The sequence below is a fragment of the Periplaneta americana genome, chromosome 7 (genome assembly GCF_040183065.1).
Source record: "Periplaneta americana isolate PAMFEO1 chromosome 7, P.americana_PAMFEO1_priV1, whole genome shotgun sequence".
Taxonomy (NCBI): Eukaryota; Metazoa; Arthropoda; class Insecta; order Blattodea; family Blattidae; genus Periplaneta; species Periplaneta americana.
The window spans coordinates 173913682-173938132 of NC_091123.1; the positions used below are offsets into that span (position 1 = coordinate 173913682).

The following is a 24451-nucleotide window of genomic DNA, read 5'->3' on the forward strand; positions in this document are numbered from 1 at the left end:
TAAGTGATGCCTTATTGGTGTCACTTATGAGGTTCCAACTTGTCTTTGGACAGTTGACTAAACAAATACGATCTGAATCTGAAGATCACAGATACATAAATTATTATACAATATTTTAGGTTCTAATAATTTATTGTAACATAGTATCATAATAATAATCACTTTCAAAATATAAATAAGGAACGACTCTTAAAATAACAGTTTTAAGTCAAATTACAGTTAACACAGATCGAAACTTCATGTTATTTTTCTTTATATGACCTATTCTTTAATAACTTAATGTTATGTTTCTTTATATTACCTAGTCTTTATAACAGTGCCATTCTCTAGTTTATAAATAAAATATACATTTCAGTACCATGTTAAATTACTTTACGAGGAAAATAACGGTTGTAGCTTGTTGTTGTTATGATCAACAGCTTTCAACAAGAAATCTATCCAGCTGTTATCTTCATCTGTGACGTAATGGCTTTGCTTCACTATATGCAGAAGTTCTTCTGTCTTTGTCTTCAGAACAAGAACCTGAAACATAATGTAGATTACTCTCTTTATTAATTAAAATAGACAAAGATGAAACGTAATCTAAATGTGGCTTCATGAAGGTTGGACGCACCTTATTGTGGCACATTTTTTATAAATAATATTTTAAATACAGTAATGACAAATAAAGGGCCCTGCCACTGGTCAAAAATAAACAGATAAAGAATAATACTGAGAATAAAATACAATTCTTTTACGTTAAAATCAGTTACAAAGAGTTTAGGTTCAGGTTCCTTAAAAGACAGGCAATAATTTCGATAGGTCTGTCGTCGATTTGCAAAAGGGGACATGTACAAAATCACAAATTGTGTGTATCTAATGCTCTGGATTTAACAATGAAGTCATCATCCTTCTTGCTTCCCAATATTTTGATGGAAGGTCCACAAATGTCCTAAGAGTTTCACAATTAGCCAGGTGCTCCATCTCCATGTCCTCTTCTCTGGTGCACAGTAAGCATTTAGGTGAATTCAGTACTCCAATACAATGGAGGCAATCATGACCAGTAATCAATCTAAACATGGCCACGGCAGATTTTCGAGGTAGGTCAGGAATTAGTTTTGGATCTTTGAGTGATTCTTTCCATTTTGAATTTTGATGTTTTGCCTGTTCGCTGTTACTTATTCTTTTTATGACTCGTTTTATTGATTCACATGGGAACTTGGAAATTTGTTTTTAAGATGATTTTAGTTCCTTTCTTTGCTAACATATCTACTTTCTCGTTACCATTCAGTCCACAGTGAGCCAGGATCCATTGGAAGACCACTTTTTTATTTAGCATTTGAATTTGTTTTACCATGCAATGAATCTTTTTCTTTACTTTTTCCATTTTAGGGGATGTAGTTGAGCTGATGGACTGAATTGCAAATCCCAAAAACTACAACTAAGTTAACAAATTAAATTGTTCATATATTTTTTTTCTAATTACATCACTATGGGAACATACATTCAGGATTCAAGAACGTTTTAATTTTTCAAGTGTGTTATGGATTTTTTGCGATTTTTCCAACACTTTGTTATTTTGGATGTGTCCCCTTTTGCAAACCAACGACAGAGGTGTAAGAAAATGTAAAACATAAGATACATAAAAAAAAGGCATTATGAACATAAAATATTACAATATAGACCATTTATAGGAGACTCGATCAGAAAGTTTCAAGACGTGGTCACCCCTGATGCGCTAGCTACTGCTAGCGGTTAGGAAGAGGGTTTCCTAAAACTGCATTTCCAGCCGCAACTCCATGGGACAAACAGATCAGCTGGAAACCTTTTGTTGGCATCAGTGAGTCACAAGGCCCTTGTCACGTGTGCGAAGAACTGAAAAATCTCGCCAAAATGAAATGAAACTTTTTGACATGTATCATAACCGGTGATGGGACATAGGTGTATGGGTATGATCCAGAAACAAAGGCTCAATCCTCACAATGGAAGTCACCAAATTCTCCTAGACCCAAGAAAGCAACACAAAGTGAAGTCAAATGTCAAAACAATGCTGACTGTTTTCTTTGACATTAAAGGTGTGGTATTCTGTGAATTTGTTCTCAGGGACCAAACAATTAACCAATACTTCTAAATATGTTTGCGAGAGAAAGTGCGAAGAAAGCATCCCGAATTGTTTCAAAATCAGAGTTAAATCCTCCACCATGACAATGCATCGGCCCATTATGCCTTCTCCATCCAAGTACATCTGGCCCAAAAAAAAATCTCTGCATTATCCCATCCTCCCTATTCGCCAGATTTGGCTCCCACAGACTTTTCTTGTTTCCCCGACTAAAAATGAAACTCAAAGGGCTTAAGTTCGATGACATTCCTAAATGTTACAAGGGAGCTAAACAATCTCCAAGAAAGAGAATTTCAAAGGTGGCTTGAAATGTGGCAGGGATACTGGCAGACCTGTATTACATCAGGGGGAGAGTGAAGGGACAAGCACTAGTTATCCTGTCCGTATCTCCATTGTTTTTATATTAAAGCTGTCTTGAAACTTTCTGATCAGACCTCGTAATTATATCTTCGAAAATAAAATATAACTAGTGGCTTGTGCAGCAAATGCTGCAAACTCAGTTCATTAGATGTTCAAATAAACATTTTTCGGATTTATTTTCAATGAAGAATACCAGACATTCTGAAAGTTATTTGCTTTCATAATAATGAAAGATACTCCCTCTCGAGCCAGTACTGAAGAGAACCACGCATATAAATATCTACACCACACCGCCATTAAATATATGAAAAAGACCCAACCCCACTTGATTAATAATTATACAAATATTTGATTTTAATAATATTATTATCTTACGTAAGTTTTATAGCTTTCAGTAACATATACTATATATCTACTATATAGCCGTCACTCAGTAAAATATAGAAATCAAAATCTAATTTAAGTTATTCTCTACATCTACTTATATAACCCCAAAACGTTTCACTTTCATATCATCACTATAGCATTAATATGTATAATTAATGGAAAATAGTCACATCATGGCATTAACTACAATAATATTTCATTTCTAATGGTAAAAATGTCATCGAACCACCTCAAGTTTTGTAGTTTTTAATATCCAATACACAGCTGTACCCAGAAAATTACACACCACAGAATCGAATCTGTAAATTATTTTTAGTAAGTTAAGTTTTTAATAACCAATTTAATTTGAGCTCTAAATATGTCAGCATTCTTGCAGATCATGGCCTTCGTGTAATATTGTTTACTGTAATATGTGTTTTGTTTTATTCTGAAATGCAACACGGCCGACTTGATGCTCGCTTCGCTTCTCTTCTCCTTTACAAAAAAGCGAAGGGAATATCAAGTCAGCCGTGAATGCTATTAGCTAGTTCTCAAAACTGACGACAGATGGATTTTGGAAAATAGGAAAATTTTGTTGAAAAATTGACATTTCACTGAAAACTACTATTTTTCTGAAAAACTTTGAGTTCCAAGCTTCAAAATGAGGGGTCATTTATTAAAATCCGTCCAGCCGTTTTCCCGTAATTTCCATTACAAGTTCAAATTATATATATAGATTTGAGCTATTAACATAATTATGTACTCACTGCACTTCTCACAGCATCCTTATTCATAGGAGGATACATACAGGATACCAGATCATCTACTGCAGGACTTATTTCCTCTACTTTGGACACCAGGTCATCCAGTTGTGAAATCTGTTCCTCTGTGTCGCATTTTCCCTTTGTCCGCAGCACCACGCCTATTCTCTTCAAGCAAGAGCGTGCTGTCTTTACCAAACCCATGCATGGGAACAGTAATTCCCTATCTTGGTTGCTCCATGTCTGAGAATTATCTTCTTCTTCATCTTCTTCCTCATCCCTCAATCTGTGGCTAGTTCCATCAGTTGAGACCTCCTTAAATTAAATAAATAAAAATGTAAAATTGTCTCTTTTTCTCAATTTTGGTGTTTTACTCTACTGGGAAGCTACAGGGGAAATGATGCAGATCACGTTATTTCCAAGCCATTGAATAACAACAATTCTGAAACCCTTATTAGGTTCGATCTGAAAGATTACCATAGAGCATTCTTGTAAGTTTTGCTAATTTTATTAGTACTTTTAAGTGTGAAGGCAGAAGTTAAATTACTAAGTGCAATGTGATGGCTAAGACATGGAAGCTGTAGATTTGAATTCCACATAGGATATGAACATTCACCCACTGTCAATGTAATGCCCTTTACTGGCACACGTGAAGGCCCAGCATCATTAAAGACTAGTGATATGCTTGTCTAATGTAAGACAAAACCATAAGAAAAAATTGAAAAGCGCAAAAAGCTAAAAAGGAGCTTTGCAATAAAACTGGCAGACCCAAGGGGAGGGGAGTAATAATAATATAGTAACAATTATATGCCTAAGATTCTGCTGATGTAACTATCTTAAAACATAATCCTGAACTACATTAAAAATACAGAGCGAGTTAAACCTAAGGGACCAGGCACTTCTACCATCTCTCAGCACTACAGTCTGGCAAGTGATCTAGTAAATTATTTATTTAAGGAATGGAGAGAGTCTTACTGAATTTCAAAGCAGTTGCTCAAAATGTTCTCCATTACACATTATAGCCACAAAGATGTGGTGTATGAAGTTCTAGGACATCGATGGAAACCAGCCGTGCTATTCCATGATTATTAACACTTATTAAATAATTTATGAATAAAATATTTCAATGCCTGCGTAGAATCTGGAAAACACTGCCGAAACTTGCACAAACACAGCTTGTACAACTTCTTCATTATATACATTTCAATAAGGAAAATTCAATGCTGTATGTATATCTAACCATGGTTAAAATACGTACTTCGCTATTCGGTTCAGGCAGCTCACTGAGACTGACGATGTAAAGTGTCAGTATGTATAACAGTAAGCGTTTTAATTATCGCTTGTGTTTATTTGACAAGGCAACAATGAGTGCAGGTCTAACATTATTTTTAACGGTTATTTTTCTTTCAGTTTTCATTGCGATGTTGTTGTAGCTAGCAGCAAGATACCAAAATTCAGTGTTCCTTTACGCAGTAAATTGCAAAGTTAAGTTCATACTTCTGGATCTGACGTATTTTGTACTGACGGTAAAGTACTTACATGCAAAATATGTGAGCAGTCAGTGAACTACGAAAAGAAATATTTCATATCGCAACATATCAGTACAACAAACACAAAAATGCACTTTCCAAGGCTACTGGGAAGAATATTTCTTTGCTTCCAACAGTAATTGCAACATCGAGTCGAAAATTTCAATTTTCATTCGACTTATGTAAAGCTTTTCTTGCTGCCGAAATCCCTTTGTGGAAAGTGCAGGTTGTGGGTCTAGTGTAAGGTTTTTGTAATTGCCTTTTATTGCGTATTTTAGCTATTTATAATGCCTTTTTTCCTGCCTATTTTAATGATTCATAATGCCTAAACTAATGCTGATGACCAAATCACTTGGTCTAAATTATTTTAGTGTCTGTCTTCAGATACACTTGTAAGAAAAGATTAATTACTGAATATCTACAGAATAGTATTGTGTTCCTTGTATTTCTAGAAAACCGATTTTCTGTGTAACCATGAACTTATTCTGTATTTCGATTAATAATACAAGCATAAGAAACTTGTGAAACTGTTCCTCAGGAACTCCACACGAAAACATTTCAAGGAATAATTTTCTTTAGTTCTTTGGGAAGCAGAATGAACCACACACATTCAATATATATTTATTTAAATCCTACCTCTTCTATTTCCTGTAGAGCATCTACTACAAGTGCTTCTTCTTTCTGTACAATTTTGCAAGTAACCTGCAAATTATTCTGAGGCAATCCTTCAATGGCTTCACAAGCATCCCACACACAACCTGTCAGTTTCAATCTGTCTTTCTGTCTGTAACAAAATACAGTACAAATTCCGATTAAGCAAGATCAGAATCTTCTCCAGGAAGGTTCCTCATATGCAGCATGCCAATTTTAATAACTGTATATACTTGTAACAATGCTAACAAAAAAAAAAGCAAAAGTTTATCAGTTTTCTCTGTTATTGATTTTTACGCATTTTTTCACTTACAAAACTGGAAAATTGCCAAACCAATTATTCTGTATAAGAAATAAAACAAATAGTTATTCATTAAACTTTTGAAGAAAATACGAGAAATTAAGGAATCGACAAAATTTCACATATAAAATTGACAAATATTCCGTTCAGTTACCTACTAAAAACAACTTTATTCTGCACTTCGACGGCTAGGTTTAAATTACGAGTATTTTGAGACAGATTTCTCTCGCATAATAGTTGAAGTCAACTGCAGTTTTCAGCTCTGATTTGATTAGATGTGTTGTGGTCCTGTTTCGAACATCTGTCCAATTGTTCATGAGGTGAAACATCTGTATGAGCATTACTACTTGGTATTCTTAGAACAAAACTAGCCAGTTTTTCCAGATTTGTAACATTAACATGGTTTGATTTTAAACAGGTGAACACTAAAACCACTAAAACCTATTCTTAGCATGCATTACTTTTTATGAAGACTGCGCATTTCGATGCATCTCTTGAACAACAAAATTCATTGTATTACAAACAATCATCATTCACTGCAAAATCAAATGTTTAGAATAATGATTTTTATATTATGCAAAAATAAGGGAGAAAAAGGCTCGAAGAGAAGGAAAATACGGGAGCTGAGAGACTATTAAAAATTAGGGACAAATATGGGAGATCGATCATGGGAAATATTGGAGAGTTTGCAACCCTAGGAACTTATAATAAACTACAGCTTTTTCTGTACATGGATCGTTTTAGTGATATTTTTTTAAGTTTATTCTGTGTAATTAACTACTCTCTGCTTCCCCACAAAATATATTATTTTGCATGACATTCAATCCAGTTTGTCAAATTTTCCAATTCAAGCACTGACTGTGAATGTTTAAGATATGTTTCTTTTTTTTTTTTTTTAGAAAAAATGATAAGCAGTACGGATTAGGCCTTTTAGAATTTAAAATATAAAAAAAAAGACACACAATAGTAATATGCGTTACAAGAGCGGTATGTTGAAGTTTTCATGTTCGAGGAAAAGTTTGAAAAAGCGAAACGTAGTTGAGCTTTTTTAATTTCCGAGAATTGAAAGAAAACATACCGCTCGTGTATCGTACATTATTTTGTGCAAAGATCGTTTATTACATACCTGAAAGAGGAATTTCTAATTAGTTGCAATGAAATCTCCATCTTGGTTTCTGTTCAATGACGGCAAATTTGCAAAACAAAAATATCTATCTTCAACATTGTTGCTTTAAAATGTTTTCTGTGTTTACTATACTCCAGCAGGCTGTGATATATGTCTGTCTTTTTTTTCCCTCAGTCTATGATAAGTCTGGAATCTTGTTGATTTTTTCACGGCTTCCTTAATGTTACTTGCATCACGAAGTTTACTTAATTTTTTAAAATATTTAAAAACAATAATTAACAGTGCAATTTAGGTGAAATTGCAGTGATAAGTTTCCAATTTATAATCATTACTATATTGAACGTCTCTAAAAATAATATGTTAAAAGCCTAAAGCAGTGAAATCAATATGTCACTTAAGCGGTAAGAAGAGGGAAATTGTTGTGTGTTAGGTTGGGAATATTGAATGTGGAATTTTAGACTTTCCGCGGATTGATTTTGTGCGGAAACCAAGCAAATATGCACGATCTCGCACAAACACTTATAAGTGTTACATGTGTAAAGCTTCCAGTGGCATAGAACTGATCAGTTTCACTAACAAATCTCAAACACTACACATTTTCCACATAAAAGTAACTTAAAATAGATAACATTTCTCTTAAACTTTAAAAATTTAGTTAAAACATTTATACCATTGACTACTTACGCCCTATCTCCCTTTTCCTTGAGTGATGTAACGACACTGATCAATGATTCTATCACTTGCAGGACTGCCATGTTTACTTCTTTCCGCAAAATCAGTCCACAATTCTTTGGCAAGCTATAGAAAGTCGATATCAGATCAAGATAGGCGGTCTCTAACATTCTTAGCATTTCATGAGTGTCTTTCACTTTTGGAAATGGTGGTTTTGAGAATGCTAAACACAGTTTTGTCACTTCATTGGAAATTGATTTCGTTGCTACACCTATAAGAAATAAAATAATGACATGTTCATTCAAATATAACATTTTAACACACTCTTGCTACTATATGCAATTCAATTCACAGATGAAAATTAGAAGTAAAATCTAAAAATAACTGATTAATTACCGGACTTACTCGTGTTAATTATGTAAGTTTGTGTGGCTTACAGCTGTTTCAGTGCTTCATCACACCATCCTCAGAGCCTACTAGATCTCGGCGTCATCTCGAACTTCTCTGCCTGTTATGTGGGTGCGTTTGATTGTTGAAATGTGTTGAAAAGTGGAGTCAAATAGTGTGTGTGTACTGAAATTGATCTGTGTGTTGAGAATTTGATCGGGGTGTGTTTCAATGTGTTTGTATATTTCGTATTGTTCTAGTGTGTTGAGTTTTTGGTTCTTGGGTTGTATGTGTAGGATCTAGCAGGCTCTGAGGATGGTGTGATGAAGCACCGAAACAGCTGTAAGCCGCACAAACTTACATACTTAACACGAGTAAGTCCACTAGTTAATCAATTACTTATATTGAAGCGTTAAAAGTAGTGTACGCAAGATTCAAAATGGATAAAAATAACTTTAAATGTGCCAACTAGAAAATTCTGCAGGACCCATCTGTTTATGACAAAATTAGTTTTTTTATGCCCATGCCTTTCAGTCTCTCTAAATAATACGAAGTGTCACAGCACTAAATTTCTCAACTCAATTTTCTTCTACACTACTATTTCCTACATTTATTCATTATTAACTATACTGATATAATTATGAGCTGGATTAAAATGTTATCACTATGTAACACTCAAGTTACCATATTTAATGCAAGCTCTTAAATTGATCAATTAAAATATATATTCTTACATTATTTGGCTGACCATGACAATATCTCTGAAAAATATTGGAGTGCAAGAGGTCAAATAATTTTATTGTCAAACATCTGGCATTAGAAAATAATATCAACAACGACAACATTATTCACTTAACATGTGCCTATATTATCGGCAGCAGTTTTGGTAAGATGTTTTCAAGCCTGTATCCATTTCTACATCACTGTTTCTTGTGCAGAAAGTTGCATACTTTCTAAATTAAGGACACGTGTAGGCCTACTATTACTATAGTTATATTGACTATTACACTCTTACTACGTCATACTACTTTTGACCAATAAAACTGTACGAAAGGACGTATTTCAACCAATCATGGCTGCTTATCGCACAATTTTATCGCGTCCCTAGCATTTGTTTAATTTTATCACGTCCCTAGCATTTGTTTCTTTGTTTGCCAACATTTGAAACTGCGCTGGTCTGGACGTCAAAAATATATATAAAATTATAAACCACTCCAGTCGATGCACAGCAGTTTCAAATATGACTCGCATTGGCATTCAAGAACAAGAATTAATAAAAATCACTGATCATACCTATGCATCTTCTGAAATCCGATTTACAAATAAATGAAGAGCACCATTCGGAAATCCTGAATAAGTTGAATACACCATGTAGGCCTAAATCAACGAGTTCCACTTCTATTATGCACACGTCCAATATAACATCAATTGAACCACCAACCACATTCAAATTTGAAAATTGTACATTCATTAATTATTCCTTTTAAAATTATTCATTCGGAAATTCTGAATAAGTTGAATACACCATGTAGGCCTAAATCAACGAGTTCCACTTCTATTACGCACACGTCTAATATAACATCAACTGAACCACCAACCACATCCAAATTTGAAAATTGTACATTCAATAATTATTCCTTTTAAAATTATTCATGTTTATTTTTTATGTCATCGTCGTTAATTAAAACTTTTCTAACACTTGTGTATATTAGTTAGTCTGCTCTGAGAGGATAAAAAGAACTTCTGCTATATGACATTATGGATAGTCACGTATCAGAGATTGTTTAATATTAAGATTTATTGAATAGTAATCATTACAGTGTCTGTATAAAGACACTACTGCCATCTAGCATGCATCTAGCATAATATTTGTAATGCTGAGATGGTACAATAATACATTTGAAGACAGTTGTATTTTCGTAAGTCAATTAATATTTTATTGTATTGGAGTACTTCGTTACTTCTAATCTTTATATACTTTCTTCTAATCATGTAATAGTCAATTAAATCCCACTCGAGTTTTGATTTTCTCTAGATAAATCAAAACGTCTAGTGAGATTACTGTTGATAAAACAATAATACCGGTCACAGAAGTTACCACCTTTTACTTGCCAGAACTCTGAAATAATTAGTATCATTTTTATAACTATGTCAAAATTTTACAAACGATGTTACTGGTGCTTCCACTGCCCTTTGCTGGTACTCATACTAAATAATGAGTTTAAATTATATACATGTGATTGAAAATGTGGCTCTATAGCCATATCAAAACATATATTAAAGTCACAGTAGCCTATTTACATTACATTCATAGACCCTTTAAAGGTTTTTTTTTTTTTGTAAAAATGTTAGGTTTCTACTTTTGGTATTTTCAAATTAAGGAAGATCAGAATCTTCTCCAAGAAGGTCTCTCATATGGAGCAGACCAATTTTAATAACTGTACGTACTGGTAACAATGTCAACAATAAAAGCAAAAGTTTATCAGTTTTCTCTGTTATTGATTTTTACGCATTTTTGCACTGAAAGAAACTGGAAAATTGCCAAGCCAATTACTCTGTATAAGAAATAAAACAAATAGTTATTCATTAAATTTTCATTTCAGACAATAGAAAATAATACTTTGTTCGAATTTAGAATGTATGTTGCACATCTTTTTGAGATTCCAAACATTCCATTCAGGTAATCCATGACGAATCCTTGGTCTCCTCTCGCCAAATACTATCTCACTATTTTTCATTCCATCAATGCTGAAGTATCATTATGTAACCAAAAAATTCTATGTTATATGCACCACTTTAGCATATCCTTTTGCTGACTATATAAATATAGATCAATTTTATTATACACTAGCCATACCCGTGTACTCCGCTGCACCTGTTAGAAATAAATATAAAGTAATTACATAATTAAAATAGGATGTTAGATCCAGGGAACATTCGTGTTTGATATGTTACTTAATTAAAATTGTATTTAAATAATTAAAATGCGATCATTTTGGTTCAGAGAGCACTCATTTGGTGCAATGACAATTCCTTTAACATGTTTCCTATTTGTTATTACATGCAACCATAGTTTAATGAAGACTGACATATCATTTATTTTTAATGTGTAAACTTTATATTACTTGCTATATGTTTCCATTGAATTATGGTAATAACTTAATTTTAACCCTTGTTTTCTATGTCTTCAGTAAATGGCGCTTGGCCCACTATGGTTCTGAACCCTTCAAATAACTTAAATAGTTATACAGCATATATAGTGGTATTTAATTTATATTTCTTTCTTTCGAAAATGTAAGAATTTCACGATCTCCTATGTACCATTGCCATGGAATGAATAAATGTGTTTTTTTTTCCTACTCATAAATTTTATATTTTGCACATAGGAGTTACTGCAGCAACAACAACGCTATAATCTGAGGCGGCGGTGAAAATGTATTATATTGTTATTTTAAAAGTCTTGTATATCCTTAAATATCAGTCCTATCAAAATTTTGCACAGAATAAAACTTATCGGAAATGATTTTTAAAGAAACTTTTGTTATGTAACATTTTTCACAAAAATCAATAATAAGCGAGATATTTCGATTTATTTAATTCAGGCCCCCTTATAACCCCCCTTTTAAATAACGTATTTTGAATGCCATATAGCCTAAAATCTAAGTTACAACGAACTTAATTTATATTCCAATTTTCATCGAAATTCGTTCAACCATTATCGCGTGAAAAGGTAACAAACATCCACACAGACAGACATACAAACAAAAATTTCAAAAAAGAGATTTTCGGTTTCAGGATGGTTAATTATACATGTTAACACCAATTATTTTTGGAAAATCGAAAATTACCAGAAAAATTTTGGCTACAGATTTATTATTAGTATAGATGACAGGCTAACTCAGTTATCGATTCTTTCTATTTAGCTCAATATATTAATATTTTTTTATTCTAATTTCACTATTCATAATCTCCTTGTCTTCACCTCACAAACATCGGTAGTCATTTGTTTTATTACTTTCGTATCCCCATTTACGTTTTAACTAGTTTTTGTAAATGAAATGCTTACAATATGCCACTGGAGTGGACACTTTTTTGTGGGCCAGTATATATTGATGGTAATATCAAAAATATGTCGAAGAGAACAAGAATAATACTGTACAAGAAACTACTATAAGAAAGTATATGTCCATCACAAATTACATGGACACATCAGAGTGTGAATGTATAAAAGATATTGTGCTGTCTGTTTAGCTAATAGTGCACCTCTACTTGTATAAAAATAGTATAAGTAGTCCAGCAGCTACGCCGCCAATTGATCTAACTTTTTCAAAGATCAGGAAGTATGGTAATATATTGTGTTCATACACAGCAGACTAAAATTGGGACCTCCCTTTAATCACCAGCTGACCTTTGCTACGGATTTTAAGGCTAGGGATTCTTTGATGCTGCCTTAACTATAAGTCATTCAATACAAGTGTGTGACACAGTAACCTTTATATTCCCTATATTTACAGTGCATTATGGAGAACAAAGTGCAAGGTGGTCAAAATCCGGGTGGGTTCTGCAGTTTACACAATTATTCAACAGTTCAAGAAGTGGCAAGCATTTTTTTCTCCTGTAAGGAAAATATTATGTAAGAAAAATCTACGTGCTAATTTTATTCATACTATGACTGCAAAGTGGTTTCAGTGATTAAACAAAATACAATTTGTAAGTGTCTGTGTACTATTATATAATACATACGCATTTTAAGCCAAAAGTTGTCAAGGCAGAAGTCGCTTCTACTTTTATCCACTCCTTCGCCACCTGCAAATAATAATATACAGGTCTACATTCCTATAAAGAGTCATACTACTACTACTAGGCCTACTACTCTGCTACTACTACTATTACTACTACTACTACTACTAACACTACTGTTTCTACTTGTCAATCATGCAACCTTCTAACGGCGGAAGCTGAAAGTTAAATGAAGTTTCTTAAATACATTTTGTTATTAACGTTACATATATTGTTTACATAGTATCTCGTACAATCGAGTTTGATGGAAAGGAATTTGGACGGTGTACCATATGTAAGCTTATTAACAGCAACTTGGTGAAAACTGAAAATGGTTCATAAATAGAGAATTACGACTTGGTCTTTATCACATACCTTGGGGCAGTGTTGCCACGACCTACTCACGAAAATCAGGATAAAACCATCGAAAAAAACAGGAGATTACAGTAGGTTAATTAAACATGAATTTTCTCTTCGTATTATAATATTAATTACAAAACAGTATATACTGTAAGAAAGATGATACTATTGTATTACTATATAGCACATCCCAAACCAATGAAATGGAACAATTTTGCTAAATATTACTATTGTCATCTTTACTCAGCGTATGTAAATAAGTCATGCAATTTTGTTTTTACACAGTAATGTCTCATTGACACTGTTTTGCATTAAAATGTATTAATCAGGAGTTTTTCGTATATTGACAAACGATTTTCGATAGAACGAGATTTATTTTAAAGATGATATTAAAGGCAGTACTGCATTAGCTGCGATTATAACAGGCGAAAATTATTCCTTTTCCTGTTTTTGCATAACTATCATTTGAACTGTTCATAATTTTCCCACTCTGATTTATAATTCTGGGAAGGAGTATTTACTTTTTTTCTTGCTGGGACAATTTCACTCATTTTAAAAGATCACTGTGCACGATATGTAACGCAAAACTACAATTACCTACACTTTACTCCCTCACTGTTTCCCGTGTTCTTGCTCCTTTAAGCATCATTGTGGCGACGCGTTATGAGCAGGGAGACACAACGAGCTAGAAGAATATTCTTACTTCTAGTTCGTTGGGGAGACAAATGAAAACATTGTTTGACTTATGTATAAGATGCAAAAGTAAGACATGGTGACATAATATAACATGTAATAAATTTAAAATCCGGGCATAGAACCAGATGACTCCAGCATGCCAAAAACGAAGGAGAAATTCGGACTTTTGACAAAAAAAAGAAGTAGAGCAGTGGATTCAATGGAAAAATTGGAAATCTCCTGATTAATCAGTAGGTATGGCAACACTGCCTTGGGGGGCGAAAGAGAAAGGGTGTTAAAGAGAGAAGAGCATCATGGAGGCTACAATAGTCTCCAGATTACTGCTTGAGGTTACGTTAGGTTTATATTTGTAGGCCTACGGGTAAATGGGCACTAAATGTCTAAAACCTTATCGAGAATGTGCAACAAGGGCTTACGTACACTAGCCTACCATGACATTCTGGAGTTGTTCATTTTAGTTTTGGTCAGAAAATATAAGCTATCTTTTCTTGGAAATTATCGAAATAAGAATACAGCTATTATATAATAAAAATATCATTTTTTCTAAAACTAGCTACTCGTGAACAGTACTTTTTGTCGGCAGCCTGCACAAACACCCAAAACTCCCACCTCGTAAATGGTAAGAGCCGGGGGGGGGGGGGGGGAGTCTGAAAGCCTGATGCAGCTCTGAACTCTTTACGAGGTGTCGAATGTACATACAAGTAAGTGAGCGACGGAAACCGGTCGCTGCACCAGCTTTTCAGTTAACCTGATCCCTACCGATATTGACTTGTCCAAAACTCTAGCCAGTTAACCCTAACCTTACATTCATTCATCACTGGCTGTTCTTGTTTTAAATTTCAATTTATCTACAAATGCAAGATTACTTTATCTCCAGTGTGAACTGTCAGCAAACCTGAACACAAGTTCACTTTACGTCACAGTCGTTCTTCAGTGTGACTGCAGTCTTTGATAAATTTCAGATGTAACCTAAAAGCTTGTGGTTATTAAATATTACAACGTGGTCTAAATATGTATACAAATAACTCACCTTTTAGTTGCTCACATATTGCTTGCAGACTTTCAATAACAGTTTCAAAGACGTTTCCTAAACTTTCAGCCATACTTTAAATGATTAGTAAGTAGATTATTATTTATTTTTGTGATCTCTCACCTACATGGAAAATACAAACTTGACAATCATATTATCGAAATTCTGAACGAGATTCGAACATTCGATTCTTTTGGTAGTACAGTAAATATAATAGTTGTAATATTGACACAAAGAAATATATGTACTTTGTACTTTAATAGCTTCTACAGAAGGCCAGAGTTTAGCAGGACATACAGCAGAACCTACTTCAATATATTTAGTTATTACAATAATTTTATTTATCAAACTTCAAGAGGCATGATAAAAAACATAACACGATTTATGATGATTCCGAAAGGGATATTTCTCTTTAGAGCGGGATATTCAAGTTTTACTGTACTACTTGAGTCGAGAACATTTTTATGAGAATGTATGGGCGCCTAGGAGCATTTTGTAAAGCAGTCGGGACAGGTACATTTTGCTTACAACAAAAATCGTGTGCTGTGAGTCGACAAATTCATTTATTCCTAGAGGTAAACAGAAAAACCATGAATACAAGAAATATGCATACCATTAATTAATAGCGAGGGTGTAGTTTGTGTCTGGAAGTAATTGCAATGGTTAGGTTAGCTTTATCGAATTTACCGACTGGTGACTTAAATTTAAATGAATAAATTTGCTTCAATCATTTTCTCATAATCATAATATATTTAAATAGTTATTATGTAGCGAATTCGTTAGCGTTCTGCAGTTCATGGAAAAATTCATAATAGACCTATAGGCGTAATAAGCATGCGGCGTATGACAAAACCATACCGGTATGTGTGTATTTGTGATATACACATAATATTATACTTACATACTGTAAGCTTATACACAGGATGAACCGTAAGTAATGTCATTAATTTCAGGGGGTTATTCTTAGAGATATTTCAAACAAAGGTTTAATACAATTTCGCTTTCTTTTCGAGATCAAAAATGGTTTTATGTGAAACATTGGCTTTCACGAAACATTTCATAGCGTGTTTCGGGAAAGCCATTGATTGAATTTTCAATATGCTCAGTCAGTTTAAGAGAGCAGTGTATTATTGTAATAAATGATTGAAAGAATTTTAGTTATATCCTTTAAATGTGTAGAAATTTGATCCGAACAAATGTAACTTTTCGTTCTGCAAAGGAATTTTACAATGCTACGTTTCTATGTAGACCTATCCCAAGTAGTCATGTTCCGTCGGCTTATAGCTATATGGCTGTAATGTGGAGTGCCCCTCGCTTGGAAGGTAAGAGGTGTGGGTGGAGTGGGACGGATCTGCCTGTATGCACTCCAATGCAATTCCTCCGGAAGCATTGAGGTCTGCTGTATGAATCATCTTTTCCGTCCAGTTTCTTTACAACAGACGCAAAACTTTTAGGATGTTTATGTCATAGTATGTTATGGCATTTGGCCATGTACCCCCAGCGTGTTATCATGGGTGAAGGGGTAGAGGAACTTTGGGATTTTCCTGTTTAAGAGATCAGTTCTTCAATGTGCTTTAACGAACCCTTTTTGCCATTTGACACTAACCTTTCCACTTTGAGAAATAGGATCGGATATTTTTCGCATAATCTGTTTAGAGGATAAACCACATATGACATATAGATGGTAATGTTTGGAAACTTGATGAAAGATCTCAGGCAGCTTTTTACATACAGGCCTATGTGGCACTGTATAAAGATCAACAATTATTTGTTGTTTTCTAATGCCAGGTGTTGACAATGAAGTCATTTGACCTCTTGCACTCCAATATAAAAATGGCAAGTTGTAGCCGATTTAAGTGAACACCATATTTTAACGTTTTGGTGGCTACTTCATTCACACACAACCCCCAGAATGTCTGGAGGACCACACCTGCTGTTTGGTCGACGGGTCCATTGGACCTAGCTGGGAGATCTTGTTGATCACCAGCTTTCCCTCCTTAAGCCACTGGAGGACGATTTTAGTGCCATAGCAGGTCAGCACTAGGAACAGAAAAGTAGAAAAAGGAAGAAGGAAAGTGAAATGAACCCCCAGGCCTCGAATGCTCTAATGCCATCGGGATCGAAGAAAGTAAGAGTTCAGTCAGAGGACTGGATAGGAAAGGGTAAAGAGGGAATTAGGTATTGAATAGAGGAAAATTATACCAAATTCAGTTATTCATCAAGCTGACCAGTGCTAATTGATGAGTAGCCCCTCCCTGTAGTTCAGCTCGTAAAATTATGCTTACTAACAGCTGCACCATGGGAAGGTAGGGATGGGACATTGGGTATTTGTCCAGGTTGGTTCCTTAAAGCCTTCAATGGGAAGGATTAATGGCTCTCCCCCCTGTATCCGACAGATACCCTTTTACAATTTTTGTAAGTTGTTATATTTCACACCTTTTGGCCATAATAGATGCATAGTTTCGTTGAAAAGCCAAGCAGTTGTGACAGTACTTTACACATTAGCGAAAACCAACAATAATGTTTCCCATTTTCTTACCACTGGAATCGGTGGTTTTGTCAGTATTCGACCAATTTAATTAATTCTTTTTTTCATTTTTACAGAATGATTAATTTTTTGTGAAGTTTCTTCATAGTGTTTTGGGAGATAGTTCTTGCTCAATGTCGATTCATCATGAGAATCAGTGTCAGTGTATTTAGTTATGAACCTATTAACTTCTCTCTTATTCAGTTTCTTAAGTGGAATATCGGTTTCAACCATGATCTTAATCACTTCATTTTTATTATATAAATCACCGATTTAAATCAAATTACCAGTATTTAAAAATAAAAGTTATGTGAATGAATGAACAAGCCAAAGTGTCCTGTGAAGGACAAAAGCTTACTGGGTGGGCCACTCCGAGTAAGTTATGTATATGGTGTGAAGATGGCCACAACACAGCGGTCGAAACATCAGCCAATAACACCAAGACAACGCGGTAGAAGCCCTGAAGCTTATCCACACACCATGTACACCAGCCGCGGAAGCCTACGCGAACACTTAAGTTATGTATATGTTAGTAATTTTTTTAATAATTTACAGATACATCCTATAATTTACAACTGGCATACCCAATAGGTAAATAGTTAAAATCAGTTTGCTTTGTTAAATTGTCATCCATCATCATCATCATCATTATCATCATCCTCCTCCTGCTCTCCTGTTTAGACCTCGTGGCCTGTTAAGGTCTCAGTCATTTAATCGATCTTTTCAAACTTTTCTTTCCTTTAGAAGCTGTTAGGTTATCCTGACATCCATCCTTTCTACATGCTGTATCCAATTCAATCCTTAATCTTGAATAAATTACAAAATTGGTTGCATGTATAAATCTCTCTTAGAACATTTTTATGTTTTTTTCCCCCTACATTGCTTTTCTGCTATTGTGAGTCATTACTGATCCGATTTCTTTATAATCCAACCCTCATTTTCATATGTTGTTTCTTGTGAAAGTACAGTCAATCACGTTTTTATTTCCACGTTTTCTAATTACCACCACTAATTTTGAAAGTTTTGTCACTACATTCAATGACATAATGCATCATCCATAAAAGAAAGATCTCCTATCAGTAACCAATAACAAAATTACCTACTTCTGAAGTAACGAAGAAAATTGATTTTTTGTTTGTAGTTCGTTATGTTTATCTCAGAGAGAATTAATTTTCGTTTCAGGAGAGAAATTCACCCTTCCAAAGCGACACCCTTAATTGTTTAGCACCTTTTGCTACTGTGTTGAACAATTAAGTCCAGTTTGCAGTAGGATGTGTATGGAGAACACTGTCAGTTTGATGCTTTATTTGAGTAGGGCCTAGTTTACAGATTCAGTTTTTACATATCTCATATCATTTTCGCTACCTTTCACATATTCATTAAAATATTTGTTACAGGTATATTATTTTTCTATAGCATTCGACACTGAAACTTCCAACTTGAATTTTTCTAAGTTCTCCAGTGCGGGAATCTGTGACAAGTGAAGTTAGGTTATGTTGGGTTAGTTTAGGCTTTTCATATATCTTGTATATGCGAATCTGTCACAGGTTAGTTCAGGTTTTTGATATGTCTTGTATAAACGAATCTGTGACAGGTGAGGTTAAGTTAGGTTAGTTTAGTTTATGCTTTTTGTATGCCTTGCATATACTAAGTGAAGTAAAATATGTGTTTCGCTTTATATTTTGAAGTGTTCTTCCTAGGGTTGCCAGATGTCCCGATATGGTGGGACATCCCGATTTTCAGGAAATTTTCTCGTGTCTCTATCATACCAGTTGTGGGATGCAGAACATCCCGCTTTTAAAGATATGACCCATTTCTGAACAGAATTTAAATTGTACACAACGTGAAACAAATTCACCACTCGGCGTGTTCAGACTTGAGGGGTATGCATATTTAAGAGAATACTCTCCTACCACTCTTAAGTTTCTATTTTGATGTTTATGTGTTAATCTATTTAAATGTTACTTAAAAATGCGTGTGTGTATTTTTTTGTTATATTGTCACATTAAATGACACAATATTGTAAATTATAACAAATATATTGATAAATATTTATTAAAATGCTGAAAAAGTAATCAACTATCCTATACATACATAGGCTACACTGTATTAATATATTACTGTTATTAATTCGCTTTTATATCAGCAATAAAATTTCCTACTTTGATATTTAAAAAATCTGGCTTCTACCTCTTTATTTCTCTTGTTAAATAATCACTTTTAGGTTATCTACACACCGACCAGTTCTTTTCTATCTTTACTTACCTACCTATTTTCTAATATGTTTTCAAGTTAAACGACGTCCTATACGAATTCTTCACATTCCAAACTACCTTCCCTCTGAAAATTAAACAATTTCACGTGCTATAGAAGACCCCTTTTCTCTTTTTGCAGGTGTTTAAACCAAAAATTATAATGTTTGCTCCTCCAATGCATCATCAAGGTAGATTATATGGCCCACCTCCCAACAGATTTCCTTCAAATAGAGAACCTGGTATGTAATTTTATACTTTAATTAGTCTCATTAATGTTAACATACGGTATATTGAAATAATATGGAAAATAGACTTAATTTTACTGAAATTTTGTGGGAAATTATGCATGCCCAGCAATGAAGGTTTTGAGCTGTAATTGTTTTCACCATCGGTTAAGGAGGATTCTGCGAAAGTTGTAATATATGTAGCATTTCAATTCTGTGATAAAGGAGAGAAAAGAAAATTACTTTGTAAATGATAACGTCAATTTTGATTAGTATATTTTCATTATGCAGAATGCAGCAGGAAAAAGGCAATTATTGTAAGGTGATTATACACAACAGAAGACACTGCTATCAGTCATTCAGAGATGATCTTCAGACCCACAGCACTCCACTCATTCATGATTGATAAATAGCTAAAGTTTGGTAACAGGATGCGAGTAATGTAATTTTCACCCTCAAATAATATCCGGAAAAACGTCCTTTTTCTGTTGCAGTCTGTAATATTGGTACATCAGAATCTTTTTATAGAAATAAATGCGAAAAAAAATCGCTGCATATTTTGTAAAGAAAAGACGAGGAGAAGAAAAGGATTTTCTCATAATTTTATAAATCAAAATAATATATATATATATATATAATATACATGTGGGCCGACCGAAAAAACGGTGGAAGGAAGGACTGATGTCATCTTCTACTGAATCGTCTCCTGTGTGAAGACAAACAGGCCATGTGCCTATACAAAAGAAGAAGAAGAAAATAATATATGTTTGATTAAAGGCCCTGAAATTTCATAGGATTTATTATAACAACTCTTCATTACAAGTTATTGGCAGCACTTTTTTTCTTTTTGTGCAAAAGCTGACATGACATTAGTTTGTTGTGCACTGAGAAAGAAATAAATCACCACTATTTTGTGTCGTGTATCTGTATGAAGAGATTATTGTTACAGTACCGGTAATGAAATTCATGTTCATAATTCAAGAAAAATTAATGTTGAAAATCATGGTATATTGCACATGGATGTCACAAGAAATATTTCTGAAGGGAGACAAATTTCGACTTTAATAGATTTCAATTTTAGCTTAAGTGACGATTTGAAGAATAGTTGAAAGCATATTGATAGGGCATCAAATTTTGCTTCATACTTAGAAAAGCTGCTCTAAGGTTTACAAATGTGGAAATCATTATCATATTCACTTCATGGCATAGGAGAATCTCCCATTCCAGCGTATATTATAGCTGAAATGGACTCATTCCATCTTCTCTTTGTTCGTCCATGGTTTCATCTTTCTGCTGTCTTGTATTCATAAACTTGTCATGGAATGCGATGTATTGGCATCCTGAAGTTCCTTCTGTCTTTATTACTGTGTAAGTTTTTCATGAAGGAAAAAAGTTCCACCTGTCTCTAATACCTTGTAAGTTTTTCATGAAGGAAAAAAGTTCCACCTGTCTCTATTACCCTGTAAGTTTTTCATGAAGGAAAAAAGTTCCATCTGTCTCTATTACCCTGTAAGTTTTTCATGAAGGAAAAAAGTTCCATCTGTCTCTATTACTCTGTAAGTTTTTCATGAAGGAAAAGATGTGAAGCTTGTTACAAATATCTTCATTTCTAATTTTATCTGATTTAGAACATTTCAGTAGATTTGGTATATTATTTTTCTCTTTTATAAACTTAAAATGGCATTTTAAGGACAGAGATTAGATGATATTCCATCATTTACAAAAAAAAATATATATATATCTCGGGGACAGTTTCAAGTTTTCAATAAATGAACTCAGAGATACTCTTGGTGGTGATATCAATGCTAGAAATAGTGCATTGTCTCATGGGGAGATTACTTTAATGGAAGTAGGACCTAACATGGATTAACAGATCAGAGTTACTAGCATGGAAAGAAATACCCGGTATGGAAACATTTTATTGAGCTTTTGTATTTTAATGTTAACAAAGACGAAATTGTAAATGATATTATGTTGTTATTTAAGTTCACATAGGTATATCCGCATATTTGAAAATTAGAAATACAACATTTCTGATATTTATGAATGGTGCAAAATTTCAGAAATATTTTTGCTAAACTGCATGGAAAGATTTTTTATTTGCACTATAACAATGTATAAAGAAAGAAATCAACTTCCATATTTAGTTTGAAGAAACACTGTTCAGTCTCATGAACAAGTTTATGTCGTTTTCACAATTATTTGTGTATCTGTCTATGGCTGAGGGAGGGAGGTAGGTAAAAGATGGCATTATGGAAGGTTTATACAAGGTGGAAGTAATATAACTCTGCAGATTTAACAGCTTATTCCTTGGCTAGAGTACACGAAAAATTGTAATTCCATATTAGTCCCAAATGAATACTTTTCTCAAAAAAAAAAAAAAATTTTCTCTAAATATTAACACTGTTTGACTTGATAAGTACTATTCATACAATTCTGATTTTTACTCTGATCATTAGAGGAACTGATAAGGAATGATTTATCCATTTGCAGTTTTTCAATAAAATGGGTGGTTTTCTTTCCAATTAGATAAAAAGATTAAAGGCTGGTTCACAATAAACCGGGAATGAGAACCAGAATGAAAACGAGAAGCAGAGGACGTGAATATGAAAATTTTTTATTCAGAATAAACCAAGAACGTAGACGACTATGCATATCGATATGCATGTCAATAATGATATGTAAAGTCGATATTACGCATTCTGATGTTATTTGTGTATAATTGACCAATGGCATTCTCATGAGTACAAGGCAGCCAACATAAACACAGGTTAACCAACTTCGAAATTCCAACTGAAACATTTCATTATGTACGGTACTATAAATATGCCCATGCATCTTTATTATCACAACCTATTTTAAGTCTACCATAACGTAAAATAATTAGAGAAGAAACATTTGTAATAGAACAAACATGAACACAACAGTAGTCATTGAATTGAAGCATGAATATGTAGTGTGTAATACAACCAATACAGTAATAAAATATGATTCACTTCCGATCGGTGTTCAAAGATGCAGCTATTGAAAGCCATGTATTCTCCTCCATTTTCTCATCTTTATACGAGGCGCACTGCTTATCATAAACGTGAGGATTTTCCTCAACACTCAATATTAGAATGTCATCAAATAAAACTTGCTCCATGATGCACAGCACAGAACAAAATAATGCATAGGTTATGTCACGGTCTTCTTTCTACAAAATATACGACGACAAAATAGCTTTTAGATGGCAATAGAATGAATCTAGTGGGCTGTCATCGGAAACGTGAACGCCAAAGTTGAAACTTGGCCAACTCTCCGTTCCCAATCCCGGGCTCCGGCAAGCTTTTCGTTAATTGTGAATGCTCACATTTAAATGTAGACATTTTAACAATTTTACCGTTTTCGTTTTCGTTCAGATTCTCGTTTCCAGTTCATTGTGAACCAGCTTTAACACATATCATTATTTTCTGCCATTAGGAAGTCTGAACCCTACTGTGGTGACTTAAGGGATGAAATGCTGCTGTTCAGACTGAGTGCGTGTATGTTTTTGTAGGTGAACCAGCAATGCTCTAATGCCAGATTACATACACTTGGAGCCTAAGTTTCTAATTAACCATGCACTTAATTACAAAATGCATACTCTTTTCTACCTAATTTAATGCATTCTATTGCCCACGTCAATCTGCACAGTTAATATCACTTCTGCTATGTATATACAGGGTGGCACACGAAATGTCATACACTGAAAGAGGCTTATAAAAATGTTAATATATAAAATATTCCATAATAGTTGATATTGAAATACTTATTGAAATGTGCTTGACGACCCAGTATGCAAGACTACTATTTAACATGCATAGATCAATTGAAAGAACTTATTACTGACAAGGGAAGGGTTTCGGCTCCAACAAGAATTTCGTTTCCAAAATTTGTATACAGGCCCATCTTTACATTTCTATAATGCTCCCAAAAGCATTCGTTTGTGTAATGTGTGGTTTGTCTGTCAGAGCACTGTAAAATTCGAGGGAATGGGGAGAGCACTGCACAAGTTAAGGGGGTGGGGAACTTTACCCGTAAGCCTACCCTTCTCACAACAGCTAGAGACAGCAGTTTATATCTCGTTGAGTGTGCACCATTCTCTTGTTGCTTGAAAGGAAAGTGAAAATGGACGAAAGGAAAACTCTAAACATATGAAATGTTTTAAATATATTGATATCCAAACTGAGGAGAATGTACCCTAAAACGGACACTGTCGGTAATGAAGACCACATGTTTGCGTTGTTTTTGATGGATTTAATAATTCAGAAACAGAAAAATCAATTGTATTTTATCAACAAAATAACA

General features: G+C 33.9%; 3 protein-coding genes across 7 annotated transcripts in view; 2 read left to right on the forward strand and 1 right to left on the reverse strand.

Moving 5' to 3' along the window:
• The window catches only part of Glo1 (Glyoxalase 1), a 42456-nt gene extending 29475 nt beyond the window's left edge, over positions 1–12981 (forward strand). Inside the window, exon 7 of the transcript XR_011333257.1 lies at positions 12766–12981. The gene's annotated coding sequence lies outside the window, so the exon portion shown is untranslated. The remainder of the gene's footprint in view (positions 1–12765) is intronic.
• LOC138703756 (cyclin-D1-binding protein 1 homolog) lies at positions 83–15427 on the reverse strand. Its single transcript, XM_069831907.1, has 6 exons — positions 15117–15427; positions 12995–13057; positions 7877–8135; positions 5751–5898; positions 3592–3900; positions 83–522 (listed from the first exon to the last, which is right to left on the reverse strand). The coding sequence occupies exons 1-6, from the start codon at positions 15187–15189 to the stop codon at positions 373–375; spliced, it is 1002 nt and encodes a 333-aa protein (XP_069688008.1). The 5' UTR covers positions 15190–15427; the 3' UTR covers positions 83–372.
• A 121-nt stretch (positions 15428–15548) lies between these two features.
• AspRS-m (aspartyl-tRNA synthetase, mitochondrial) overlaps positions 15549–24451 on the forward strand; it is a 54086-nt gene continuing 45183 nt past the window's right edge. For 2 of the 5 annotated variants that reach the window (XM_069831901.1, XM_069831902.1), the window contains exons 1-2: positions 15549–15691; positions 20038–20137. In XM_069831901.1, the coding sequence (XP_069688002.1) occupies positions 15581–15691; positions 20038–20137 (211 nt within the window). In that variant the 5' untranslated portion in view covers positions 15549–15580. Of the gene's footprint in view, positions 15692–15892; positions 16047–20037; positions 20138–24451 lie in introns of those variants that run through there. The other 3 variants (XM_069831904.1, XM_069831905.1, XM_069831906.1) reach the window with 3 other exon arrangements.